This window comes from Cyclospora cayetanensis, unplaced genomic scaffold, assembly GCF_002999335.1.
Source record: "Cyclospora cayetanensis isolate NF1_C8 unplaced genomic scaffold, CcayRef3 CcayRef3_contig_108, whole genome shotgun sequence".
Lineage (NCBI taxonomy): Eukaryota > Apicomplexa > Conoidasida > Eucoccidiorida > Eimeriidae > Cyclospora > Cyclospora cayetanensis.
Window position 1 is genome coordinate 53,884 of NW_020312046.1, and position 24,154 is coordinate 78,037.

A 24,154-nucleotide genomic window follows, 5' to 3' on the forward strand; every position below is an offset into this window, starting at 1 on the left:
TAGCGGAGCGCTACAATGGCAACTGACTCGAAGGGAACTGCTGCAGAAGCTGGGCTTTCATCAGACTATGGATGTGAGAAGAGCTGTGCTTCAAAAATTTACCAGAAAGATGCAATAAGCGGGCGCCCAGAAGCACGCAAGCGTATCCCCGCAGAGTTCGTGGATACGCCTCGTCTTCAGCAGCCCGCAATGCATACACCCTTCGGCCCGCCTCTTCTCTCCAGTAACTGCCCGGTCTCAGCAACTCTTCCTGCCACACTGTCGGGAGGCAGGTATGTCAGCTACACTCCTCCAGGCCCCGTAACAGCTCAACTGTCGGCGTTGGGCTCGTCCCATACTGTGCGTACAACTTTGACACACCCTTCTCTGGACCCCCAAGCCAGTATTTACGGCGCTCCCAAACTTGTCAAAAGCGCACACACAGGCGCAGGGGCACAGAGTTCACAGAGCCACTTGTTTCCAACTCACGCCACATCATGGACATCAAGTGTGGAGGGGCCACCCCTCTCCACCCCCTGTCCTCTGGCGTTCCCAAGTGCCACAACCTCGGAGTATCGGATTATTACGCCTGCTTATGATGCGGCGAAGACGACCGTTACTCGATACCGCCTACCGCCCTCAGTTTCCTCGAAAGTGCTGCTTCCCATAAAGGAAGTCGAGTATTGTTCAAGTCTGCATGGGAGTCACCAACCACCCGGAATCCAGCCCTCTCTGACGACGGTAAGTCTTTTCATGCGTCATTTGGACGCCGACGCAGTCCATATGTTTAGATGCATGCCTCGGGACTGTATACAATGCTCAAAGATGACGTGTGCCGTATTGCAGACATATTGATCACCAATACTACTTCATAGTCCTGCGCCTCCTGTCAAATTGCAGTACTACCTACCAGCCAAGGGAAAGCTGAAGAAAAGGAGAAGTGCGTTCATGGGAAGAAACCGAGGAATTTGTGAGAGATGGGTGCTTCCCTGCCTCGACACGCTGTTTACAGCCATTAGTCGGGCCTGCAACTGCGACATGGACATCGTCTCTCCCACCCAATACGCCCAGCACCCCACTTGTGCGTACCAAATCGCTGGAGGAGACGCTGTGTGTTTGAGATGCGGCGAAACAGTCGACTCACGATTGGTCAGCGCATATCCTTTGTCCTACAAGTCCACCAGGGCTCTCCCCGCATTCTCAACACAACCTACAAAACCCCCCGATAGGGGCGACCTCATTCCTTTACCACAATTTTCCCAGGTGGAATTTGCAGAAAAAATGGTGAGATCTGTTGTTGTCTTTTTGTGAGTACAGCAGCATGCTCAGCTACCGCGTGGCTTACTCCTTACAGGACTTATTTACTCAGACTTGCATGCAGTTGTGAAAAAAGCAGCTGTAACGGCAGAAGTCACCATTTGCCTTTTCCCTTCGCAGTGATAATGTGCCCAAGCGGGTGATCCACTTATCTTGTGTGGTGCTTATGGTTTTTCTTGTGCAGCGCGAGGAGCGACAAGTTTCTGATCCAGCTAGCCACGCCGCTCATATAGGAAAGCGAAGGAGTTCAGCGCTTGGTTACCCAACTGACAACGAGGGGCTGGTGGCCCTTCCTGCTTTTGTCTTGAGCGACAGCAAGTAGCTGCAATGACTGCAACAGGAACTATTCCTGCTGGAGTCCTCTGAATTATCAAAAGAATGTTTCAGGATTTGCAGTTATACAGCCATACGCGGGCCCAGCGGGAAAGGCGAAAACCCGCTCTTCAGTGAAATGTTCGCTCAGCAGATGACTCCACTGGTGGTGTCGGTTTATTTTACATTCATAGGAATTGCCACTTTGTACCGGCATCGACTCAAACCACCCAATCAACATCAGTGTACGAATATGCATGACCCATATAGTTAATGGCTTGCACATTTGGGCTAAGCAGCTCCCATTAGAGCCTCTTCAACGATTACTACAATGTAAAGGAACATGTCCAACTGCGGGGCCGTGGTAGCCAGCCAAAACAGCGGTGTTTGCAGAAGGGGCTGTATGCCATGAACAACCACATAACATGATCTCCTCCCGATTTCGCACCCAGGCTCCAAATTCACCGGCATTGTATCTATACAGTCGTTTTCCACGGCTTCCGGACATTCGTCGGTCTTATTAAGCAAGCCTTGTGCAGCACACTCCTTAAGCCGCGTCAACTTAGGAAACAGTTGGGGAAGTACATGATGCATCAAGTCACCGAGGGTCGAAAGAGCTTTGGCATCTCCCTCAGAAGCATCCCATCCAGGTCCAGTACCGGAACACGTAGCGGACGATGCGCTTCCAGCACGACAAACCCCACTAGCACTGTCCAAGCGCTCGCTGCTGGAACGCAGGGAGTGGCCATCGTCCAAAGTTGTTGCTGGGGAACATGCCTTATTTGTCTTGAAGCAAGGGAAGCTTAGCGATAGTTGGAAACAGGGTGGCCCACAAACATACAAACGCACAGGGATACGCTTGTAATGCATCGGCGAGATAGTTGGTAGGAGTTGCTGGCAACTATCCAGAAACTGCGCAATTGCCCCTGTTCGAGATGCGGTAAGCAGCTGCATCTCCACTGCTTTGGGGAGTCGCTGAAACGGAACCGCGGAGCCGTTGATGATATAGGTTGCCTGCTTGAGAGAGTTCATGAAAAAGCTTTCGAAGCTTGCCCAACCAAGAAATTCTTGAAAAGAGAACACTTTAGTTGCCCCTCCACCCAGATAGCTGGACGCTGAACCATGAAAATGAATAGTTAGGCACCAAGGAAGCTGCACGTCGCAGCCACATGCCGCAAGCTCGGAGATCTCGGTATCGGCTGGAGAGTTCCGCATTTCAGAAACCCCCGGGCCCTTTGAAAGCCCTCCTTTCAACGAGCTCAAAATATCGAAGGCGATTCCTATCGGTAGACGCCAATCAATGGGGATTCCGCCGAAATCGAAGAACGGCGACGTTGGCTGGCCAAAAGACGGCTGAATATACGGTTTGAAGTGCTCGTGGCACTTGTCGATCAGCGTTGGCAAGTAGGAAACGCGCGGGACGAATATGTATAGGGGAGCAGGCGGTTTGATCGCCACCACCTCGGAAGACTCCAAAAAAATGCACAGGGGCAAGCCGCTCTGCATGAGTTGAAGGCGCTCTGAGGCGTCGAAGTCCACGCTGGCAGATTTACATCTAGTGTCTGGTGAAACGGGGGCTGCCTCGTGCTGGGATGCCAGCATCATGAATGCGAGCCAGTAAAACTCCAGAACATATGTGTGCAAACGCGAGGACGCCCGCCGCCGAGGAAGGTCACGCGATCCAGCCTAGCGCAATCGCTCTGTACGACAATGGAAGGCAAAGATTCCTGCTTTCTGCCTAAGCTGCAACAGCTGGCGATGACTCTACAGAAAGTTCACAAGGCATCATGGGGGGCCCTGAAAGAGAGCTGGAAACAAAACTAGCCCTACGAGGTGGAAAAGGAGTAAAACAAAGCCGTAACAAATATGTTAATGGCGCTTTGGGGATGAACGAAATTCCAAGGGGGCGCCGTGAGCATCATAAAAATCCCGAAGCAGTCCCCCGTATGTTTCCCAGGCAACCAGAATCAGTAGAACGAGAAGCACCAGGAGAAGAAGCGAAACCTGAAGGCAAAAGATCTGCACAATGGGGAGCCACAGAAAAAGGTACGCTAATACAATAATACGAGCTATCGTCTGAGGCCACAAATCCCCCTTACTACGACTCCGGCACTCACTTTAGCTGACACCACTGTGTGTGATGCACATTAGGAGCCACCAGCAGTTGAAATATGTCTGGGGGAATACTCACGAGACCGCCACGATCTGCCTCCTTTGGGGTTGAGAGATGGAGCAAGCGTTGGATATGAGTAGCGGCGTCATCGGACGCGTCAATCCCATCAGGGATCAAGACGTACGAATGTCCCATAATGCAGGCATTATTCCCTTAATAAACAAGTTAGTACAGCATGACATTTTTAATTATGCCTCGATATTTGCCTCAACATGACCAGACCGCATGTGAGAATGGTAGCCGTGTAGGGCTGTCCTTGGCGTTTGTTCCAAATGCCATGCATGTGTACCAAGTGTGACGCAAATTTCACTGTTACTTGTCAGTAATAGTGAAATGCATGAGCCTTTTTCTGTTTGAGACGCATAACCTTTCCGTACCAAGCAGATAGTCCCATGCACCAGCGGATTGGGTGATGTTTATCTAAAATCAATAAATTGCAACTCTATACACCCTACGGATATCCCATCACGTATTCCGTCGGAGGCTATGGTGTAATCTCCAGATGAAGCTCCCATTACCGCTTCACGGGTGCTGGAAAGGCGTGGAACTTCTAGTGGAAGCTCTCCTCAACACCATCATTTAGCAAACTTACAAGCTTTGCTTGTTGAGTGTTAAGAACATCACCGAGGGACCATAAGATGCCTGATATGGTAATTCATACCGGCACTTATTATATGTATTCTGCTGCGGCATGCCATTCAGGAGAGAGGTTATCCCTCAGGAAATTTGAATTGGGAATCCACGAACTAATTTGACTTCCCAATATCCGCGACCGTCAACCATGCTACATTCAAATATCTTTCGCTCCCTGCTGGGATGTTCCCTTTTTCTCGTCAACTTCGTGACCGGGTTCGTTCTCGCGAAGTACTCTACAATGCGCCAGCCCCGCCCAGTACACAAAGTTGCATTCGTGTTGCTTCTCATGTTTTCGCTGTGCTCTCTTTACACAGCTTCTACTTTACATTTCTTCGTAGGACTACTCTCCACATATGCTGGGGCTCGACTACTCGTTCCTGGCCTCACCGGAGGCTTGGCAACCGGGAAGTCTACAGTAGCATCGTATCTAAAACGTAACGGATGGACCGTAATTGACGCGGATGCAATAGCAAAAGGTGTCCTAAAGCGCGGTACACCAGCTTTTCGCCAAGTGGTGAACGTCTTCGGCGATGTCATTATCGATCCATCAAGCGGAGATATTGATAGGGTTCGCCTTCGAGAAGTTGTATTCCACGACACTAGCAAGCGACGGCTACTTAATAGGATTACACATCCATGGATTCTTGTAACTATTCTGTGGGAAGTTGTCAAGTTTAGATTGTGTCTGTGGCGTCAACACGTTGTGCTTGACATCCCCTTACTATTTGAAACGCATTTAAATCTCCTTTGCGGCCCAGTGACAGTGGTGGCGGCTACAGAGGAGGTGCAGTTAAGGCGACTGGTTGCTCGAGATACGTCTTCACCCAAGCATACACTGCAGTCAATGATCAGGTGCCAACTTCCTCTGAAAGAAAAAGTGTCACTGGCGGATATTGTACTTGATAACAATTCCACTCTGGATAAGCTTTTTCATCAAACCAAACAATATTTCCGATGCTAATCTGAGTTTATAGGGCCACGCATTTGGAAATTGTAAGGTTGCCACCACCGTGTGTAGGGGTCAAATGCCGCCAATTAGGCGCAACCCTGAAGCAAAGATGTAAGAATGGGCGCATAAAGAGGGGCTGAGTTTTCTCACCATCGGCAATGGTATGCCAAAGAATACCCTAGACACGGTAAGGATGGCAATACCAAGGCATATCGTCCGCGCCCCGTTTAGCACTAGGCCAAACCAGCTAAGCAGCACCGCGTGCATGAGATACGTCAGTACAGGGCGAAATCCCCGTAACCACTTACGACGGCAGGTCTCGAATATGTTTGTTGAACTCGCAAGTCAATGCAATTCCACAAACGAAGCCTCCCAAGTGGCCCCAGAAGTCAACTGTAAATTGGATAGCTCACTGCTCGAACTTCGTCGGCAGGCAAAGTCCCCTACCAGATTGTCCGTACGAAAGCAAAATCATGAGAGCTCCAAACACCGTTACATCCAGCATGTACGAGTTCCGCGTAATATCGTCAAGCTTGTGCCACACAATCAATATTTCCGCGAGTATTGAACCAACAAGGCCTATAATGAGGGATTTTGGCTGCTTGCAAGTCACGGACGGAAAAGGCGAACTCACCAAACCCAGCGGTACTCGCACCAACAGCCTGAAGAAGCAGAATTCAGGAGCGTCCAGGGCTATATCTAAGCCGATAACGCTGTACCAGCGAACATGGGTGCATCAATACAGTAAACATGTTTCCAATTAGTGCTGAGATTCCAATGGTATTGTGCGGTTCGTCTCATGTTTAAGCAAAGCATTACCGACGCACCAGAGGAGAAGTAGAGAATTAGGAGGTTTCTCCTGCCGTACTTTGCTTCCTTGTCAAGCCCCATGTGCTGTGATTTACAAAAAGATTCGCCATGCGTGCAAAGAGGATACAATCGGCTAACTAACCAAAATGAAGAGGGTGTTGAACAAGAAATGCACGATTCCGGCATGGAGAAAAACTGGCATTAACAGTCTCCATGCTTGGAAGTGACTGAAATAACACCACTTGTCAATGGGCTCGCGGCAACGCAAAGCGTTATCTGCTACCGTATCGCAGGTCCGTATGTGGCTCCGAGTTGGTAGAGGACACGTCCAGATGGCTGTTTTTGACGTTCACCAAATTGTCTGTATCAGAAGGTTGAAGAGGGCTGACCTTAAACGCCGATGACATTGCACATGAAAGGACGTAGAAACCAAGCTGTGCCAGTGAAATCAAGACAATTGATCTGCAGGGCAGCTCATGAACACTTTGCTAGTTGAATGCTGAAGGTCAGACTTGCTTGTCCATTGAAAGACCAGGGAAGGCTGAGCAGGAACTGTCTGAACTTAGAGTTATTTCGAGTTACACATGTTGTGTCTTACCAACGTCTATTATCCTGTTGGTCCTCGGAAGCCCAGCCCCGAGGTCTCGCTGTGACTCGATATCCGACATTTCAGGGCGTTCCTGAGTAGAAGCACAGCTGGAACTGTGCGCAGCAGTGTGAAAGAAATATGGACCACATCGAAAACAGATGGTAAACCAATGCTTTCCTCACCGACTTCGCCGCTTACCACCACTGCGATGCATGTACACCTGAAGCCCGACAGTCGGTCTTCAGCTCAGAACTTTTCTTCATTGCGGTTTTGGCGTACGATTCAGTCATTCCCTTCTGTTTAAAAGACCATACAGGGCTCTATACTTCCAGGGACACAGTAGTCTACAAAACCGTTTCGCGTGCCATGTCTTCTTGGAACTTTGATGTGACGATATGTCGAGTGCCTGCTAAAAGCTTTAAGTGGTGCCTTCTACCACACATCATACAACGCGGAATCTTAAGCGGAGAACGCTGAAGCACTTTTCACAAAGCAAAATGCTCGGTATTCATCGGCTCATCACCCCAAGTGCTGTTACCCTTCAGTGCAAAGGTCACAGCGTCGTCGTCATAGGACGACATACAGGCCAGTTACTGCATTTCGACTCATCAGTTGCGCGGCCTGTGCGTAAGTTCGTATCAACAGTTGTCCAGGACAACCGAACATCTCGTTCCGACAAGCCGCAGCGCGGCTACTGGTTCAACACGGTCTCCAAATCCCCAAGCATCGAGGTACATGACTTTTGTATGGCTCACGACTGAGTTAGAATATTGTTCGCCCTTGCTTTCGAGACATCTGCGAGTACCAGTGTGTTACGGTGCTCCTGTGGGGCAGTAATAACATATGTGGAGCACCAACAAGACGGCTGGCGGGATACCTAGAGTTTCGGGACTTCTTAGTGATTGATAGGACCAGTTCATGCGTGCTTGCCTCAGCTTCCGTCAGGAAAGAAGTGTTATGTTCTTAATGTGAAAAGGGATCAGGACGGCGAACTAGAGCCGGTTCTCTGCTTTGTCGATAGGTGCGTACAGCTAACTCTACGTGATGGGAACTACGCAGAGCAGCACTTGCTTCTTTAGAATTCCTTCGTTTCAGACCATATGAATTCGATATGCTTGTGAACTATGAAGTGCAGCCAAGGAAAACGACTGATGTGGATGGATGGTGAAGAGCTTGCCGAATTTGAAAAACTAGTGAGTAGTACTCGAGTCGCGCTCAAAAGCATTTTTTCGTACACTACCACGCATCAACATTCTAGCACCAGTGCCTTATTTTATGCGTTTGTGCAGATTCCTCGTTTAGAAGAATATTTCAAGCTGCATTCGGTAGACAAGGAGCAATCAGTCAGCTCACATTCCACTACCAATTGAATAATTCTGTAGCCTAGTGGGCAACTCCAGATTTCACCATCTGTAGAGCTGTTGTTTTGTAGTCTTTTTTCTTGAAAGCGATGCTAAAAGAAACCGCAACCTCTACTATGATCGCATTGGTGACTTGCTACCGCCTCTGCAGGCAGCAGTTTGTCATGACCCAGAGAGTAGCACAAACAAAAAAAACTATCATGCATCGTTGCTTCACACGGCGCTTAGCCATCATGTGGTATGCTTACGCCGTCAGCAAAGTGCTCGTAGGATTTGTAAAACAAATCCATTCGATGATTCAACTGCGGAGATATACACTTAAAACTTCGTCGAGACCCTCGAACAATTGATTAACGCTGTTCAGTTGATCTTACCTGGTGCCGTCCACAATGCGCACTTAAGAGACACAGCGAACACCCCATAGGACCAATACTTATCAGCCAACTGCCTTTGGACCCGCCACAACCAGCCGAACAGTGGATGCGACGATCACACATCACGACGGGTATTGAAAAATGCTAATAAAGCGCAAATCCAACATGAGCGTACAAAACACTATGACCAGGTCTTCTACACAAGGGGGCTGCGGTTTCTTCGCGTCACTTCCTTGAACTTCCGGACTTGTAAGCGCGGAACCTGTATGGAAAATAGGAGAATTGCGAGGATCTGGTGGTGCTCCAAGCCAGAAAAATAGACTTAATCCTCGTCAAACGTCCCCTCAGGCAGGGATGGAATGAACCAGCTGTCCTCAACGCATTCCTGAGAAATTACCATAGTGCAGCACCTTGTAGCTTGGCGTTACACTTGATTGTCCCAGAAAACCCTTACCGAACAACCTCAAAAGGTTTCAAAAGCGAGTCACTAATTGAACTCCAATACAGGAGGGTTTCACACAGAAGCCACGCAATGCACATACCAGTACAAGTCGGTCGTACTCAACCTTGTTGTTGACGAGCGTTTTAGCCGCCTGGGGATTGGCGGGAGAGTCCGGGTTGGGGTCATTCAGAAGGCTCTGAATTGATGTCAAGACTGCTGAAATATCATACATCGCGCTCCACTGGTTTTGAAGGATGTCCAAGCATATTTTCCCATCAGAATATATGTTTGGATGGTACATGCGTGTAAGGAATCTAACATGAGGAGGCGACGTCGGATAGTCTTCCGTGAACTTAATAAGCAGGTGAAACGTGCCACTCTCCCACATTGTGTCTTCTGGTCTGAGGTCCAATTGCACAAGCGTAAAGCGCGTACAAGGGTGTTATGATGGCCTGATACTTATAAGGAGACAGTTTACACAAGCCCTATGAAGCACGAGATTAAAGTGTCAGGACTCACCCGTTTATGATTGCATGACAATACATCATGTTGTCTGAAAACGGTGACGCTTTTACGCCATGTGGGGGATCACGCGTTATACGCGAGATGTCTTGTACTATTCTTCTGCGCTGTTGTGTACAAGGAGACACAGACGCAGTGGCACAGGATAACTCAACAGCCTGCACGGGAAAGTCTAACTCTGAATGCTGAAAAGGCGACAGCTGTAGTCAGAAAGGGCCATAACACTTAAATTTTACTGTGCCAATTCACGTCACTTTAGGTGGTTAAGCGGTAGCCAGCTGCAACGCGAGTGCGCTTCGTCAAGAGTCAAGACAAGAGCGCTGGTTAGCGAGCTGCCAAGGGGAGCTGCTGGTGGTGAAAACTGCAAAACAAATAACTTGCCGCAAATGTCGACATCTTCACATGTACACGCGGAGCGTCGGCACGACCGTAAACTGCGAATGCTGGTTTCCAACGAGATGACGCTGTTATTGGAGACGCTGACCAACCACTGCGTCAAATCCAGGTTCTTCCCGCGGTCCCCGCCCTTCTACTGGCTGGCAAGCAACAGGCCAGCGGTGTCATTAAGTCATTCACAATACAACGAAAGGGGGACCCCAACATACCGTGCCGTGGAGAGGCACAAGAGAGGGACGAAGAACACCCTAAACAAAAGGCAGAACACGCCACAGTAGGATAAAACAAGGCAACACTTTTATAAAGAACGCTTAGCAGGTCAATCAGTGCGGGGCTGTGTACAGTGTTCGACATGCAGGGTCTCTAGGGCTTTTTCATAAAACTAATTGAGTGTTGTCACTAATGCAGCTTCAATAGAAAAATGAGTCATTTCAGCTATAGTTTTGTCCAGTTGGCACCTATTTTTGGATCTCGGTTCGTTTCTGCAATTATGCTCTTATTGATATTCGTCCAGCAGTTTCCGAAGTGGGTTGCTGGTAACCTGCTGTTCATATTAACAACAGATTCAAACAAGTCACTCTATGTTTCGTAGTAAAAAAGCCATCGCAGCCACGTCCGATTAGCTGAATGCAGGGTTCTTCCAAAAACTTCTGCTCAGTTCCAGGCTCGATTCCCCTGGGAACGGCTAGTGAGTTCCTTGTCGGGAGAGGCGCACCCCACCAATTTTCGCATTATCAAATAGACGAATAAATCATTCATTGCCTAAAAATGGTGCTGACACTCGTGGGACTCGGCCTAAACGACGAGCGCGACGCCTCTCTCCGAGGTCTCGAGGCGATTCGGGAGGGCGACATTGTATATTTAGAGAATTATACAGCAACACTCAATGTGAATGCCGAACGACTGGTACGTTTACAAGTGTCTACATGCATGCGGCAGATTTTGTGGCTGGTGAGTCGCTTGTAGAGAAGCTGGTCATTTGCGCACTCCCCACGAACTGCTAGGTAGCTATTGTTTTGCCATGCAGGAGCGTTTTTTTGAGAAGCCTGTCATTCTTGCTGACAGAGACTTTGTAGAGAAGTATTCTGAAGCAATGGTTGATGCAGCAAAATCAAAACACGTTGTTTGTCTTGTCGTTGGAGACCCATTTTGGTGAGGCATACAAGCATTTTCAGTAGAGTTCCAGCTTGATGCACACCCAATGAGCACATGAATAAGCATGAATGATACGTTTGCGGATTTTGTTCTGATCAGTGCGACGACCCACACTGACCTCTTCCTACGAGCACGGCAGAAAGGCGTGACAGTCAAGGTTGTTCATAATGCTTCCATAATGAACGCTGTGGCTACGTGCGGCCTACAGGTTCGCTCCAAGCCCATGGAAACAGACGCAGTAGAGTGTGTTCATAATTTATGGTGCCTGAGAGCGAAGGGCCATAATCATTTTGCTTGTGTGTCTCGTGGTTCAGTTGTATCGCTTTGGAGAAACAGTCTCAATTCCCTTCTTCGATGGCAACTGGAAACCCGTGAGCTTTTACGACAAAATCAAGAAGAACAGGGCGAACAACATGCACACTTTATGCCTTCTTGGTAAGCAACACACTTTTAGCCTTTGCCTTGTTGTAGACGTACCAGGGGGAGATGGGAGCTCCTGCTCAGCGCTCCACATTACTGGTTCTGCCACGCAGATATCAAAGTCAAGGAACAATCGATCGAAAACATGATGAAAGGGAACAACATATTTGAACCTCCAAGGTAAAAGAGCTTGCCACATTTTTCATCGTGGCCGCATATGCTACTTTTGCCTCTTGCATCCACTATGTAGCGTTGCTTACGGCTTTGCCTAAAACCTTCTGTCACTCTAACACTGCGATGTCTCAGGTTCATGACTGTCAGTACAGCTATCAAGCAGCTTATTGAGGCTTCTGAGATGCAGAACGGAGGTGTGGGACTGCAGCTTATATTCCTGTCCACTCTAGTGCCCGCGCTTATTTGTCTCTTACTTGCTATAGGCCTTTTGCAAACAAAGCTTTCTTCAGGCCGCTTTTGGCTACTAGACCTTTCCGCCTTACGGTTCCGAAGGCCTGTAGTATTTGCCTTCCGCACTGCGTACATTTTCAGAAAAGATTGGAGATATCCTGGCATTTGGGTTAGCACGCATTGGCGCTGATGACCAGACAATCGTCTCAGGTAGGGAAACCGACCCTCGTCTTTTCAGTCACTCCCGGTATTGTCTAAAATCCAGCAGAAAACACAAGAGACACATTCCAACTGGCAATAGTGCAGTGTCTCTGTAGAACCTCTAGGGATTATGATATGAATATTGTGACTGAACAGGGAGCCTTGAAGAACTTGCAGAAGCTGAACTTGGCGGTCCGCTTCAGAGTTTGGTGAGCCAGCCCTTCGCCGGCTGCATTTTAGTCTCCAGCGATGCGCCCCGCTGCCACAGCTTCTATAAATGCGTTGCTGCTGCCTGATTTCCCCTTTTCAGGTATTGTGCGCCCCTGAACTCCATGAAATAGAGAAAGAGTTTGTCGAGCTGTACCGAGTGAGGTGACTAGACCGTGGATGAAAGCTTGAGGGCACGGAAGCCTTTCGCTCCGTGCAGACCTCTTCGCTTTTAGCACGCATTTTCATAATTCACTGCGCATTTGCTAGGCCAGTGACAATGTCACACGGCTTCGTTTCTCTTGTTTCAATCTCACATTTTTAGCATCCAAATTCCGTTCGTTGTATAGTTGTTACTGCAAACAACCCACGGTATTAAACTTCGTTGAAAAGCCCACCAGAGCTGTAGTAATCTCTAGAGCCTTCACGCTGTCCGTGCAATCATTTGAGAGGTGGACCATGTAGGCCTACCCCTCTGGCCATTGCGCCACCCTGAAAAGGAAAGGGTTGCCTCATGCCACCGAGGGCAAGGTTCCTGGCCCCACTGAATAGGCATTACACTACAAAGTACAGCATTTGCTCTTCCTGCCTGCTACTGGGTGCTTAAAAGCCTGCCACATAGACTATACGCGGTGCTGCAAGGCGAAGGCACTGAGCATATAAAGAATTCTGCTCCCCGCTACAACGCCACATAACAACGTGCTGTCTTGGTGCTTAAACTGCTAAAAGATCTCCTCATGAGGAAACTGCCGATCACTAACTGCCCCAAGGACCGCAGGCGAGCTCGAAGTGCCATCTGCACCAGCGGATGCAAGGAAATGCCCCCCACAACGGAGTGGATCATGCTTCACGAAAGTTGAAGCAGAATCATGACAAGCGAGACAACCAGAGCTGCACGGTGAAACACAAACGATGACTTTGCCGCAGAGCTCATTGGCGCCTGCTTCTCCATCATCGTTGCCTCCGCCCGCGAATGAAATACTTTGCAGGCTCCATCCCTGCGCTTCATAAAGAATGCCGCTAGCGGCACAAGTGGTCCGGGGAATTCCATGATGTTTGACTGCCTGTCGCCGTCCCGGACGGCACGCCAAGGCGTCGAGTGCAAGCCGCACAACCTCCGCCGCGTAATTGAATCCACTATAGGCGCCATTTCTGCTCTTCGCATTCCAAACCCGAGAATGCGCTGGCCACGCCTTTGCTGTGGAGGGCAACGCCATGCTGAGTTCGACGGTATTCGCCGCCGTCCGCCTCGTCCTGCCAATCCATAGCCAAATGCGCCTATTGGCTCACCGACACTCAGTACTGAAGATAAGTCTGTTAGCCTGAAACGGCAGCACAAGCCCACAGCAGCCAACTTTTCATACAATCGTTTGCAACGGAAAACACTCTGCCCACGCTCAAACGGGCCGCCAGCCACCTTCCTGTAGACCCCCCTTCCTAAAACGTGTGAAATGCATGTGTAAGGCCACGGCTCATGCGCCAAACATACAAGAACTGCAGAGCCCACCACAATCCTAACGCACCTTCTCACGCTGCAGATCCTGAAATCCTCAGGAAACAAGTAAGAAAACGTGAAATGGTCAACATGATGGAGTTTCACGAGCGTTTTCTCTTCGTAGGGCGCTTCAGCATCTGAGCTGCGGCCGGAACCATGACCGTTACTCCCACCTGCAGACTGTGATGCTGTTGGCTGCTGGCTCTGACCGCCTGCTGCCGACTCGGCTTCCTCTTGGACGCCATACAGCTTGAAGAAGAGCTTTCGTGTCTGGCTCATGCGCGTTTCCCAGCTCTCCAACTGCTCCAGCTTCCCTAGCTCGTAAGCGGCAGCGTGTGTTCGTTCTTGTGGGAGGTCTTTTCCTGCCAATGGCCGAGAGACGCCCTCCGCGGGAAGGCCCCTGTTATTATCTCCGCCGCCTGAACGGCTTCCGGGCAACCCGGGGGCTGACGAGAGATTCGCAGCGTTGTTGTCAAGAGATGTTGACAACCGACTTGAAGTCTTGCGTTCGCGCTTACGCCGGCCCGAAGACATTTCCCGCAATAGAAAAAAGCTCTTCCATGCGCCAATAGTACAAGACGGCTCCAATATCTCTCGCAACGGCAGAAAATTGTATTTTTCCGGAAGATAGGCTGATGCAATGGTACCAACGTCCGTCATATGGACTTCTCCGCGATAAACCGCCGCAACCAAGTTCATTGGGGTGCTGAATGTAACATGCGTGATTCCAATAAAAATGTCCTTCGGAATCTGTTTCCATGGCGATAAGCAGCCATACAACTCGCATGTGGAAGCCCCGGCAGATGCATCTCCGCACAGTACGCCATCATGCCATACCGGACCCCCTTGACCGAGCATCATATCATTGGGATACGTGACAGGCGCTCCAGCATCGTGAACTTCTGACAAACGGCGTAAGCCCCCTGCGGCCACGCCTGTTTCTCCCCCGCAGGTGGCTCCGTACAGCCACTCCTGCGCAACAGCGGCCTTTATATCGTGGAGGCGCTTGTGGAACGGCTGGTCAAGGATGTCGATATCCAGTTGACGATCACCTACAAGCTCGTGACGCAACCCAGGATTCTGCAGCACAATCACCGTAAGCTCCCGCGCCACAGCCTGGAGAAGCTCTGGGTAGAAACCGGTTGTGTAGCCTTGGTCCGATGCCAGTTGTGGGAATGCACTCAGATCCATGGTTCCCACTATGAGCTGCTTTGTTCGAACCACCTGCAAAAACATCTCGCAGATTCCAACCACAGAGAGTTAACACACCCGGCTCGCAACAATGCCAGCCACGAGAAATACCGGAACCAAGAAGGTGCCACGAGGCAGCACCCATGAGATAAACAGGCAAGATTAAAGACTTCCATGCTAACATATATATCTATATATGTATACACGTATACCTCGAGCAAAGCATCGGACGGGAATGAGTCTACGAAATCGCCAGGAATGCACTGCTCCACATCAATCAAGGTGTCTCCCTGACAGATGTCCAGCGGCACCATCGGCAGCTTGTACTTCTCAATCAAGTGGTCTCGCACGCCAAAAGCTATGACCCTTCTTAATGCGCAGTCAAAGGCAAGCCTTAGTCCTGCGCAGCAGACGAGCACATACGAGCGCCGGCTATCAAATAAATGAATGACCCCGTCAAAATAATCCACCGCTGCACAAGCAAACACAAGTACACTGCTCGAGCTAGGAGCTATCCGTCTCACCATTCAAACAGATGCCACCATCTCCTGCTTGATCTATTGAGATGCTTTCAGAGGGCGTCTCGCGGGGGCCTGAGTTCCCCTGGATCGGCGAGGAATCAACGAGAGGAGGCGGCACGGGATTATTGGGTGGCTGCGTAGAGGCCTCTGATAAGTCGCCCTTCCTTGACTCGGAACCTAAGGCCGCTATCCTTGATGGCTCAAAACCAAGCTGCGAAGGCTCCTGCCCTGGTAGCTTGTTTGGCCATCCTGCCCACTCTTTTTCTCGCGAATGCGACCCAGTCGTTTTGTTATGCCCTTCCACCAGCGCCGCTGCAACCCTCACGAGCGGAACAAATAAGGCCACCAACAAAAGAATTGCCGAATGCAGGAACTCCATCTTTAGCCCGCAGCATCCACTCAGGGGCAGGAGTGCCGAAATGCCGCTGCACGACCACTGTTTCTCATTGCCTAAAGCTAAAAGTTACCAAGGGAAGACTCATCAACGGAAGAGCCTGTACACGCTTACGCGAACAGCATGCATTCGACAAGGCAGATTCGGGTCTAGATTACGGTCATACGATTAAATATTTGTCAGAAACCTATAAACGCTTGGCACGCCCGTCGCAAAGTGGAGTCAGCAGGGGCGGCTTGTAAGTGCTCTCGCGTGCTCTTCGTAGCTTCCAATCCCCAGATACACACTTCAATGAAACGGAAGATGAAAAATGAGGACTAACAGGATTTTGACGCACCCCAGCTAGAGTACACATGCAGGATACGGCAAGTAGGATGGCGCAGGGCTATCCAAGAAGATTGCGTGGCTCTGCTGAAATCCACAAGGTGCCGCAGACTGGTCAGCCAAGGGTATGAAGAGAAGCCTCTGCGACTTTGAAGCCCTAATAACTGGCCGATGTGCCGCGCTGCAGAATCTGCGGCCAAGAAGCAGCGGATTCCACCCCACGGCGCTGCCCGCTAACAATGGAGCGCTCCGTGAATAAACTCCAAACAACTGGAAAACTGGAAGACAGACAGCGTCAATTGCGCCTTAACAGAAAGCTTCGCCAAGTATCACTGGGGCTGCATCAGGATCACCATGTGCCACTTCGAGAGCAGGCACACAGGGGATTTTGGCGGCTACATGGTTCGCCCTATTGCAGCGACATTAGCCATATGTTCACCTACTCTTTGAATTTTGCGTCTTTCATGTCAGAATGCTGAGCAGGTAGAGCCCTTTCGTATTTTCGTACTGCTTGCCTGGTACTCTGTGCATGCGCTGAAGTCCTTCAGCAACCGCTTGGCACGTCTGCTCATTAGGCCTGCACACAACCTCGCACAAATAATATGGCGAAAGCGGCGCCTCTTGATCCGTATAGCTCTTTCCATTTTGAGGGCGCTTTATTAAAATAGTGCGCATTTTACTTACGCACTATTGGCGAGCGCGCGTACAGATGCGAATGGTGATTTCTTGCATTCCTTGCTGCAGGATGCATCTGTGCTTCCAAAGTTTCGACCATTCCACCGTTCATTAATGGTTGCTCCACCTATCCGATGAAGCCTACAGCGAGTCCCTGTCGCTAGTTGTTGTCGCAGTCCTTGGGGCCCCTACGCTTCTTTGCGTTGCCGCCTGGCTGCGCCTTGATATGCAGTGTGTCTTCCACTCCCACACTAATTGCCGTATTTCGAGTTTTGTGGTCCGGTTCTATGTGCCAGCGCTCTGCGTGTTGCGAGGGAAGGCAGCGTTGCGAGAAAACGGTTTTTTGTCCGCAACACAGCCAAACAGCACCGCTTCAGCCGCGCCTCTGGTTGTGCATAAGTACGGGTATTTTTGCGCCTTTTTGCCCTCTAGCCTTCTCGGATCTTCCAAAGTCGGGCCAGCAGCTGAACGACTCACTCGACTCCGTGGAGGCGCGCAGAAAATGTGCTGAAGAAGGAACTGTAGGACACACAGAACGTGGCGACTCTCCAGCAACTGACTACGCAGAGGCTACGCTGGTCCAGCCCGCGCGAAAGCGAGTTGGCAGCCTTAGGTGTCTACACTGCAGCAAAGTCTTCAGGTTTCAAGAAGCCGAATGCGTCTTTTGGTCAAAAGTGCACATGGATTGAACTCCAGCGAGGTCTCCAACACACGACGCCTGGGCCTTATCCGCATCCCAGGCAGTGTCACTCCTGGCAATTAGCAGCAGCAGCTGGAAACGATATTTCCCCGGCATCAAACTACCAACATCGTGGAATCAGGGGCCCTTCTCTCCCCGCAGCTCGATGAGGGACAGCAGGGTACTTCCGACCGGCCTAGCACCCCACATCAGTGCAGGCAACACCGCTGCAGAATCTGCAGGGTGCTCCTCCGAGGGGCAGCCTTCACAAGTTCTGGTCCGCACGCGGAAGTTCAAATGGATTCGTTTCCTAGTGCGACGCCTTCGGTGCATATATGTGCGCGATGAGCATCGCGTTCGTGAGTCACGTTCCACTTCCCAAGGGACCATTCACTCTGGTCGGCGTCGTCGCATGCCTCTGAGACACCGTAGGCGCGCTTCGCAGGACGAACCGATTGGCAAACAGTGGCATGGCAGACCAGAAGGGAGATCCTCGGCAGGGGTGGCTCCCCGAGCGGCAGAGCTTCCTGTTTCGAGAGGGGGGGAAACTGAACGAAACAGCGCAGTTCCTTTGAATGGCGCCTCTCCCTTCAGAACTACAAGTGTTTCTGCGATCGGCGGGGTCCTTTCCGAGCCGTTGTGCATTATCCATTCGCGTTCGCTCGGGGATGCAGCGGACGCAGAGGGGCCAGTGCCGGATGCGCAGGATGTTGCCTCCGATGGTGTGGCTGAACGAGCTGCCATCAGCAGCTCCTTGGCATGTGAAGCTGGTGGGAGGGAAGCATCGGACAAGGGACAGTATTCGAGGGCGCAGACCGATCCGTCGCTTCTCATGGCGGACGCGGATACACCCGAAGCTTTAGAAGCAGCAGAATCGCTGGCAACAGTTCCTGGAGCCGCGTGCGATCCTGCTGCACTGCCTTTCGCCATTCAAGTTGGCATGTGGCCCCTGGTGTCTTTGGAGCCGATCGGCGTAAACAAGCTCGGCGTGCTCCTGGACAGCCTCGAAGAGCAGCGCATGCGGTTCAACAGGCTGCAGCGCCAGGCTGCTGGACCCCCGCGTGAAGGCCATGTGTGGGATCGCCGAGGTGAAGTGGAAGAACTGTCAGGCCTCTTGATCAGAGCTTCCATTCATTCAATGCTGAGTGCAGATTGTCAGATGCCATGTGTACACTCGAACGACGGCATTCAGGTCTGGAAAGGCGAAACGGGAGTCGGAAACTTCGCATGCCGCGGTGAGCAGGAGCTGCACCCTTATGGGCCGGGCAGAAGTGTTTGCACGGCTTGAAACTGGCCCTAGTCATCACCAAGTGTGCATGCGCGCAATAGATGATTGAATTCGCACATGCAACCTAGCGGTGTACGGTGGTCATGTGGCGCTGCTGCGTAGTGGGAAACCGGTGGGCCTCTCGACTGCTTGGCCCTGTGGAGGCAATGGCGGGTTTCTAGCTCGACTACTGTGCGCTATGCGCAGGATGCATGCAGAGTTGATGGCGATTTTATATTGCGGGGTTGGCTAGCTTGGTTGGCGGATGCAGGAATGCCCTGCGTGGGTGGGGTGTGCATGTGCTACGCAGCTTCGTTCCTTTTGCCGCTGGAGCCGCGCCGTTATGCGATGTTCGCGAGCAACGCAGAGCTTCGCTCTTTGTGGGACAAGAACATGACTGAACAGCATGTGGTTGAGCAGCTTGACGTCGGCCACGACATCTGCTATGTTGCATTTAGACGGATCGCCACGGTGTATCCGCGAGACGTCGTAACGCTGCGCGCTAAGTGCAGACTGCACCTGCACCCGCTTGTTGCGGAAACAGCGCCTATGGCAACGAGGAACAGCCATGAGGACTTTATTTCCGATGATTGCATGACGGAGAAAGTGCTTCCATCCGAAGAGGACAAAATAGCATACACCTCGATGAGCTGCTCGATTCACCACCCCGATGTACCCGAAACGTGCGCAGCAATGCAAGCGTTTCGGCGCATATATATATATATATACTCAAAGGAATTGCACATCCCCCTAGTCAGGCTCGATCCACATTCTTGAATGCATCAGAGGAAAGACGTGTTTCTTGAATTTTCTGTGCTTAAAGCGTTGTATCCTAAGCGTTACAAATCCGATTTCTCAAATTACATCCTTTCTTGTTGCGAGCAGCCCTGGCCGAGTTCGGATGGATATTCGAATCAACGCCTACCTCGCGAGGCCCGTGCGGACTCCTTTTGGCCGTAAGCGTCTATTAGAAATCATTGACGACTAGCTGTTTTCCGTGTTTCTGTAAGAGCTGACAAGGAGAGGGTCGCCTCCAGAAAATGGAGCATTGCTTGTGTGTATGAGCGCTTTTCGCTTTCATGGTCCCACCTTGACTTCACTGTCGCCTTACATGGCTGCATTTTCATTCCCTTTCGGCTTTGTTCGTGTGCTTTTGTGCGCAGTGTGGAGCGAAGTGACACTGGTGAACGAATCCGATTCAGGCGGTTGGATACCTGCGGCCATTACCAGAAATATGTCTGCAAAGCTTCTTCCCTCTACGGTGGAGCGATTTTCTGTACAAATACTGAAGCACTAGTATGTTCTAATACGTCTCTCCGATGTATTTAGTCGTGGCCGCCGCTGATTTTCACGTGATGGCAATGCGCATGCATCTTCGGGTACTGCGTCTTCAGTATACTTGCGACGATAATTCGCATTTGACCGTGAGCTTTAAATCGCTTATTTTCTTATTGTGTAACTGGATGATATTTTTTGCAGTAATATCGCATGGACAGGATCGGCTTCTGGGTTTGCAACCCGCATGCTGAAAGCGAGCAACTTTGTATTGACGTAGGTGAGACTCCTGGCCTCCTCTATCTCCGTTTCTCATCTCTGGTCCCGTGCCCTCACTGTTGCCTTTAGCCGACAATTGTCAGGGTAAAGGGCTTATTTTGCTTTGGCACGGTCTAGCAGTAATGGTTGTACATACCAGGTGAAGATTTCACGGGAGAGACGAGCTTGTGGGGAGGGTTCGGCTGGGGGCTTTATATGAATACAAGTGTAGACAGTAAAGCTTATGCGGGAAGTTGACTTCGAAAAGTGGAGCTTACCGGTGTCTCGAGTGGGGGATTATATTGAGCAGCTATCCTCTACAACAAAAGGTCTGGTGGACACGGGGTGGGGTTCCTGCAAGTTTTGTACTCTCTATACGTACGACTGTGATTGACTGATTATGTAAGGATATCGATATGACACATACTGACAGGTTTTGCGGAAACTCAGAGCCCATTGCTGCGAGTCGCCGGTGCGCCCTTTTTGTTGTTTCTTTGCAGTCCTTCCGATCGCCTGGAAAGTTTGCGTTGAGATGCTGCTGTCGATACGATGTATTCTTTCCCCCCAGTATTTGCTTTCCTTTTGGAGGTTTCTGCGCATGGCCCGGAATAGCAAGGCGGCGTTGATGCTGGAAGGCCCGATCAGTGTGCAGTTTCCTCCAAGCGCAGTGTTAGAAAGAGGAGCACTTGTTGCAGCGCTTTGGTCAATGCTCATCTCCCTTGCAAAGCTCAGGAGTTGGCACCACAGCAGCGGATATATAGTTGTTCAGTGGCCCCCTAGGACTTCGTGGACCCATTGACTTTATGTTTCGGCGCAGCAGTTCAGTAGCCGCCCGAGACCGTCCAGGCACCGCGGTGAATTAGACTCAATTCGTTTATTTTCTTTCCCCTTTCGTTGGTAGTCGTGGTAAGGGCGTTTATAAGAATGTTCATAAGGATACACATTGGCCGTACTCTGAAGTATGGATAGTTTGAGATGTACTCGAACATAAGGGCAGTAACTGAAGTCACAGCGTGTAAAGTCCGTCGTCTGTTTATGTACTTACAATGTGGTTACGATTCTGGCTTTGGTTCGCTTGGCCGGCTATCTTCGCCTTGCTTCATTTTTAACGCCGCCTGCTTATCCAGCTGGTGCATGCGAATTACGAAAAATGAAGCTCAAGTATATAGAAATGCAATTCGCTGGTGTCTAACGTACATGTTGGCCAGCGCTTCCTCTTTGCAGCTCACCATTCACTGACCGTTGCGCGTGCTTTCCTTGCTTCCCCCTTTTCTCTCCCCGAACCCCCCATCCTGCCCTCACCACCGAACTGTGAATGCTCTGCGCATATCCTCGATCTCCGGCTTTTTCACCTTATTCTGACGGAGTGTTGTTCGGTGTCATGATGCATTCGGCGTCTGCTTTTTCTGGGGAGGTGGAGAAACAGGCAGACGGAAAGTTTAGGGCGTGATGCTCAAGGCCTGTGTAGTGTCAGTTGCTTTGCTAGCGTATTTCAGCTTGGTAGAGCCGGGTGACACTGGCTACCAGACACCACAAATAACACTTCAAGTTTTGCAGCGATAAAGTAGCACGTTCAGGTGCCTCTGGGCAATCAAACTAATGAGTGCGGCTCGCGAGTATTATAGCAGAGCAGCTCTACCTGCCTGTCTTAAAAAGCGCTATGTTAGAATGTACGTGAGCTAAACGGGTCCGAGTCGCTATCGTGCGCACAGAGGAGGCAGCGTGTCTTCTCAAATTACGCTATTCTGTAGATGCCAAGTGCTTAGTTGCTTTTGTGTCAATTCGTGGGTTTGCTGGTGTATTTGATTCCACAGCCAACTCATGTAAGAATTGTGGTTTCAAGCATAGCAACAGGAGGTATCATTGGGGAGCTGTACGGGAGTGCACCAACAGGACTATCTAGGCTCCATACATTAGTGTAGTCCTGGTATAAAAGGAACTCATGAATTACTTGCCATACCTCCGTCTTAACTTCGAGCACTACAATGGATATGCGCGTCATTATTTGGGCGTGGCTGTAGTAGTGTCTATCACTGCAATTGTTACTGTGGTACTCCTGTGGAAAGAATTAGCTATTTAGAAAGGCAATTACATTTTCCTAGAAAAAGTCCAATAAAATGCAGCGCTGGAGGACCATTTAGCGACGTGCAAGCGGTCAATCGGCAGTCCCCTAGCAGTGGGGAGACTTCTTAGTCTGCTTGTGTCTCCCGTTTCCGCAGGATTCTTGAGCGCAAGCATTTAAACCTTGCGGGTAGAAAAGCACCTAAAATACCGACCCACCCATACATGCCAACGATATATGGTAGAACGAGATAGTGCCGTAACATTTTTGAAGTGTCTCGAGTCATTCTTCAGTGTGCAGAGGAGGCGGAAGCCTAGAAGCCCCGCTCACAAATAAGTCAAGCAAAACCGAAGGTCTATCGGAAGCATTCGACTATTGCAGACAGCACTCGGCGCTTCATCTTTTACAGACTATCGGCTGCTCATTCAGCCATCGCTTGTCGAGCATTCCAGCCAGCGCTCTGTGTGTGAGGATCCATTAGTGGAAGCTGCAAAATAAGGCACGTATGACTAGCCGAAGGTACACAGTGAGAAACCGTACGTATACCGCCTTCCTGGCTGCAGCCAATGCTTTTGGTCTCGTCCATCCTTTCTTTGCGTGGCTATCCCAAGCCATATCTTACTCATGCATGCATTGCTTCAGGCCCTTGCCAGCGATTAACTCTCGAGGCCAGTGCTGTAGAAAGATTCACTAAATTCACGGTTCTGACAGTCCACGTCGAATAAGCTCCACATAGGACGACTCTTTACCCTAATCTCAATGTAAACTTACTGGAATGTTGAGGTGTTTTCAGGAAAGGTGTCCGTCGTTTCCCTACCCGTGCCCTGCAGCATTGCCGACGTGACGGGGGAGGGACAGCTAGTGCCCGCGTTGCCGCACCCTCTAAGCACTTCGAGCATCCACAGCTAGTTGCACAGAGGATTTAGCGCTCACGCACGCAACGTAGCGCCTCTTTGCCTCAAGCAAACAATATTCTGCCACTCGGTACAGGCCAATTAGTCAATATTTTGCTAGTTCTCAGCTAGACTAGCTAATGCAAGATAGAGTATTAAACTGTAGCTTGGCCATCTATATCTTCTTCCTTTTCATAACACATGCCCTCATGTTTCGTATCTCTGCGTCGAGAATAAATGCATGCAGGAAAGCGGAAAATTCCTCGCCCTATCACCACTACCCAGGCAGGTAGAACGTAAAAGCTGTGCACATGAGAAAAACAAACGTATGGGTCAGTCATTTTTGTGAAACCGACGGGACGAAACGCGTATACTATCAAACAACGAACAAGGGCCCGAACCAAAACGATCGAGTCGATGCGATGCCTCAGTGTGTAGGAGTGCTGAGTGTCTAATCCCTTTGCTACACGTAACCCGAGGACAAGCAACACGAACAAGGGAATCAAAACCCACACTAGTGTAGCGGAGCCTGTGTGCCTTGTAGTGGAGCATGCAACGTCGTCGGTTTCCAAGCCCCCAAAAGAAACACGCGGAAGAATGTAGGGACAACATACCTGAGATTTTTTGCGCATTATCTATCTAGTGGAAACTTTCACATTAGAAAATTTTAATTTCCAAGCAAGATCCACGGTAGAATGCAGCTGTTTGAGGCAGGACATGCATAGAGGAAGAACAATCACTGCCAGGCATGCCATGCCTGGCGCCTAGCGTGAAGCATTCAAACCAAAACATTCTAACCACAGGCAGTGAAGTCCGACATTCTAAGCCGTGACAGAGCTGGAGGAAGGAATGTTATGGCCATCTTGTCTGAG

The 24,154-nt window shown here is 50.3% G+C and overlaps 8 protein-coding genes across 8 annotated transcripts; 4 read left to right on the forward strand and 4 right to left on the reverse strand.

The window, feature by feature from the left end:
* Positions 1–15: 15 nt before the first annotated feature.
* On the forward strand, positions 16–1,618 carry LOC113146520. Its single transcript, XM_026334076.1, has 3 exons — positions 16–720; positions 880–1,263; positions 1,481–1,618. Exons 1-3 carry the CDS (start codon positions 16–18, stop codon positions 1,616–1,618), a joined length of 1,227 nt encoding a protein of 408 aa, XP_026189861.1.
* A 281-nt stretch (positions 1,619–1,899) lies between these two features.
* On the reverse strand, positions 1,900–3,213 carry LOC34619660 (autophagy protein 5). The gene has a single exon (XM_022732940.1). The coding sequence runs from the start codon at positions 3,211–3,213 to the stop codon at positions 1,900–1,902; it is 1,314 nt and encodes a 437-aa protein (XP_022590148.1).
* A 1,349-nt stretch (positions 3,214–4,562) lies between these two features.
* On the forward strand, positions 4,563–5,378 carry LOC113146523 (dephospho-CoA kinase-like). The gene has a single exon (XM_026334085.1). The coding sequence runs from the start codon at positions 4,563–4,565 to the stop codon at positions 5,376–5,378; it is 816 nt and encodes a 271-aa protein (XP_026189870.1).
* Positions 5,379–5,452: 74 nt separating this feature from the next.
* LOC113146525 (rhomboid-like protease 3) lies at positions 5,453–6,844 on the reverse strand. The gene is made up of 12 exons (XM_026334096.1): positions 6,775–6,844; positions 6,693–6,717; positions 6,566–6,638; positions 6,460–6,512; positions 6,319–6,403; positions 6,194–6,260; positions 6,086–6,132; positions 6,001–6,028; positions 5,814–5,945; positions 5,675–5,759; positions 5,517–5,613; positions 5,453–5,464 (listed from the first exon to the last, which is right to left on the reverse strand). Exons 1-12 carry the CDS (start codon positions 6,842–6,844, stop codon positions 5,453–5,455), a joined length of 774 nt encoding a protein of 257 aa, XP_026189881.1.
* A 1,978-nt stretch (positions 6,845–8,822) lies between these two features.
* LOC113146542 (ubiquitin-conjugating enzyme E2 3-like) lies at positions 8,823–9,860 on the reverse strand. The gene is made up of 4 exons (XM_026334201.1): positions 9,846–9,860; positions 9,462–9,571; positions 9,043–9,343; positions 8,823–8,885 (listed from the first exon to the last, which is right to left on the reverse strand). Exons 1-4 carry the CDS (start codon positions 9,858–9,860, stop codon positions 8,823–8,825), a joined length of 489 nt encoding a protein of 162 aa, XP_026189986.1.
* Positions 9,861–10,628: 768 nt separating this feature from the next.
* Positions 10,629–12,800, forward strand: LOC34619662 (diphthine methyl ester synthase). Its single transcript, XM_022732942.2, has 11 exons — positions 10,629–10,766; positions 10,888–11,012; positions 11,115–11,223; positions 11,330–11,450; positions 11,549–11,615; positions 11,742–11,803; positions 11,982–12,050; positions 12,198–12,250; positions 12,352–12,408; positions 12,574–12,620; positions 12,749–12,800. Exons 1-11 carry the CDS (start codon positions 10,629–10,631, stop codon positions 12,798–12,800), a joined length of 900 nt encoding a protein of 299 aa, XP_022590150.2.
* A 295-nt stretch (positions 12,801–13,095) lies between these two features.
* Positions 13,096–15,834, reverse strand: LOC34619663. The gene is made up of 4 exons (XM_026334114.1): positions 15,459–15,834; positions 15,147–15,334; positions 13,772–14,967; positions 13,096–13,570 (listed from the first exon to the last, which is right to left on the reverse strand). Exons 1-4 carry the CDS (start codon positions 15,832–15,834, stop codon positions 13,096–13,098), a joined length of 2,235 nt encoding a protein of 744 aa, XP_026189899.1.
* Positions 15,835–16,775: 941 nt separating this feature from the next.
* On the forward strand, positions 16,776–20,349 carry LOC34619664. Its single transcript, XM_026334123.1, has 7 exons — positions 16,776–16,824; positions 17,281–17,443; positions 17,549–18,762; positions 19,105–19,495; positions 19,677–19,750; positions 19,958–20,090; positions 20,274–20,349. Exons 1-7 carry the CDS (start codon positions 16,776–16,778, stop codon positions 20,347–20,349), a joined length of 2,100 nt encoding a protein of 699 aa, XP_026189908.1.
* The last annotated feature ends 3,805 nt before the right edge of the window (positions 20,350–24,154 follow it).

Bases quoted from the DNA above. Each gene is read 5' to 3' on its own strand.
- LOC113146520 (XM_026334076.1), top strand. From the start codon at position 16: ATGGCAACTGACTCGAAGGGAACTGCTGCAGAAGCTGGGCTTTCATCA. The intron at 721-879 runs GTAAGTCTTTTC...GTCAAATTGCAG, and splicing joins TCCAGCCCTCTCTGACGACG to TACTACCTACCAGCCAAGGG. The intron at 1,264-1,480 runs GTGAGATCTGTT...TTTCTTGTGCAG, and splicing joins TGGAATTTGCAGAAAAAATG to CGCGAGGAGCGACAAGTTTC.
- LOC34619660 (XM_022732940.1), bottom strand. From the start codon at position 3,213: ATGATGCTGGCATCCCAGCACGAGGCAGCCCCCGTTTCACCAGACACT.
- LOC113146523 (XM_026334085.1), top strand. From the start codon at position 4,563: ATGCTACATTCAAATATCTTTCGCTCCCTGCTGGGATGTTCCCTTTTT.
- LOC113146525 (XM_026334096.1), bottom strand. From the start codon at position 6,844: ATGTCGGATATCGAGTCACAGCGAGACCTCGGGGCTGGGCTTCCGAGG. The intron at 6,718-6,774 runs GTAAGACACAAC...GTTCCTGCTCAG, and splicing joins CAACAGGATAATAGACGTTG to CCTTCCCTGGTCTTTCAATG. The intron at 6,133-6,193 runs GTGCGTCGGTAA...TTGGAATCTCAG, and splicing joins AATTCTCTACTTCTCCTCTG to CACTAATTGGAAACATGTTT.
- LOC113146542 (XM_026334201.1), bottom strand. The intron at 9,344-9,461 runs GTGAGTCCTGAC...ATTGGACCTCAG, and splicing joins TGTCATGCAATCATAAACGG to ACCAGAAGACACAATGTGGG. The intron at 8,886-9,042 runs GTATGTGCATTG...GTAATTTCTCAG, and splicing joins AGTACGACCGACTTGTACTG to GAATGCGTTGAGGACAGCTG.
- LOC34619662 (XM_022732942.2), top strand. From the start codon at position 10,629: ATGGTGCTGACACTCGTGGGACTCGGCCTAAACGACGAGCGCGACGCC. The intron at 12,251-12,351 runs GTGAGCCAGCCC...TCCCCTTTTCAG, and splicing joins GCGGTCCGCTTCAGAGTTTG to GTATTGTGCGCCCCTGAACT. The intron at 12,409-12,573 runs GTGAGGTGACTA...TCACATTTTTAG, and splicing joins AGTTTGTCGAGCTGTACCGA to CATCCAAATTCCGTTCGTTG.
- LOC34619663 (XM_026334114.1), bottom strand. From the start codon at position 15,834: ATGGAGTTCCTGCATTCGGCAATTCTTTTGTTGGTGGCCTTATTTGTT. The intron at 15,335-15,458 runs GTGAGACGGATA...TCTGCTGCGCAG, and splicing joins TGGTGGCATCTGTTTGAATG to GACTAAGGCTTGCCTTTGAC. The intron at 13,571-13,771 runs GTGCGTTAGGAT...CTGCCGTTTCAG, and splicing joins AGGATCTGCAGCGTGAGAAG to GCTAACAGACTTATCTTCAG.
- LOC34619664 (XM_026334123.1), top strand. From the start codon at position 16,776: ATGGCGAAAGCGGCGCCTCTTGATCCGTATAGCTCTTTCCATTTTGAG. The intron at 17,444-17,548 runs GCGAGTTGGCAG...AACTCCAGCGAG, and splicing joins CTGGTCCAGCCCGCGCGAAA to GTCTCCAACACACGACGCCT. The intron at 19,496-19,676 runs GTTTCGGCGCAT...TCTTGTTGCGAG, and splicing joins ACGTGCGCAGCAATGCAAGC to CAGCCCTGGCCGAGTTCGGA.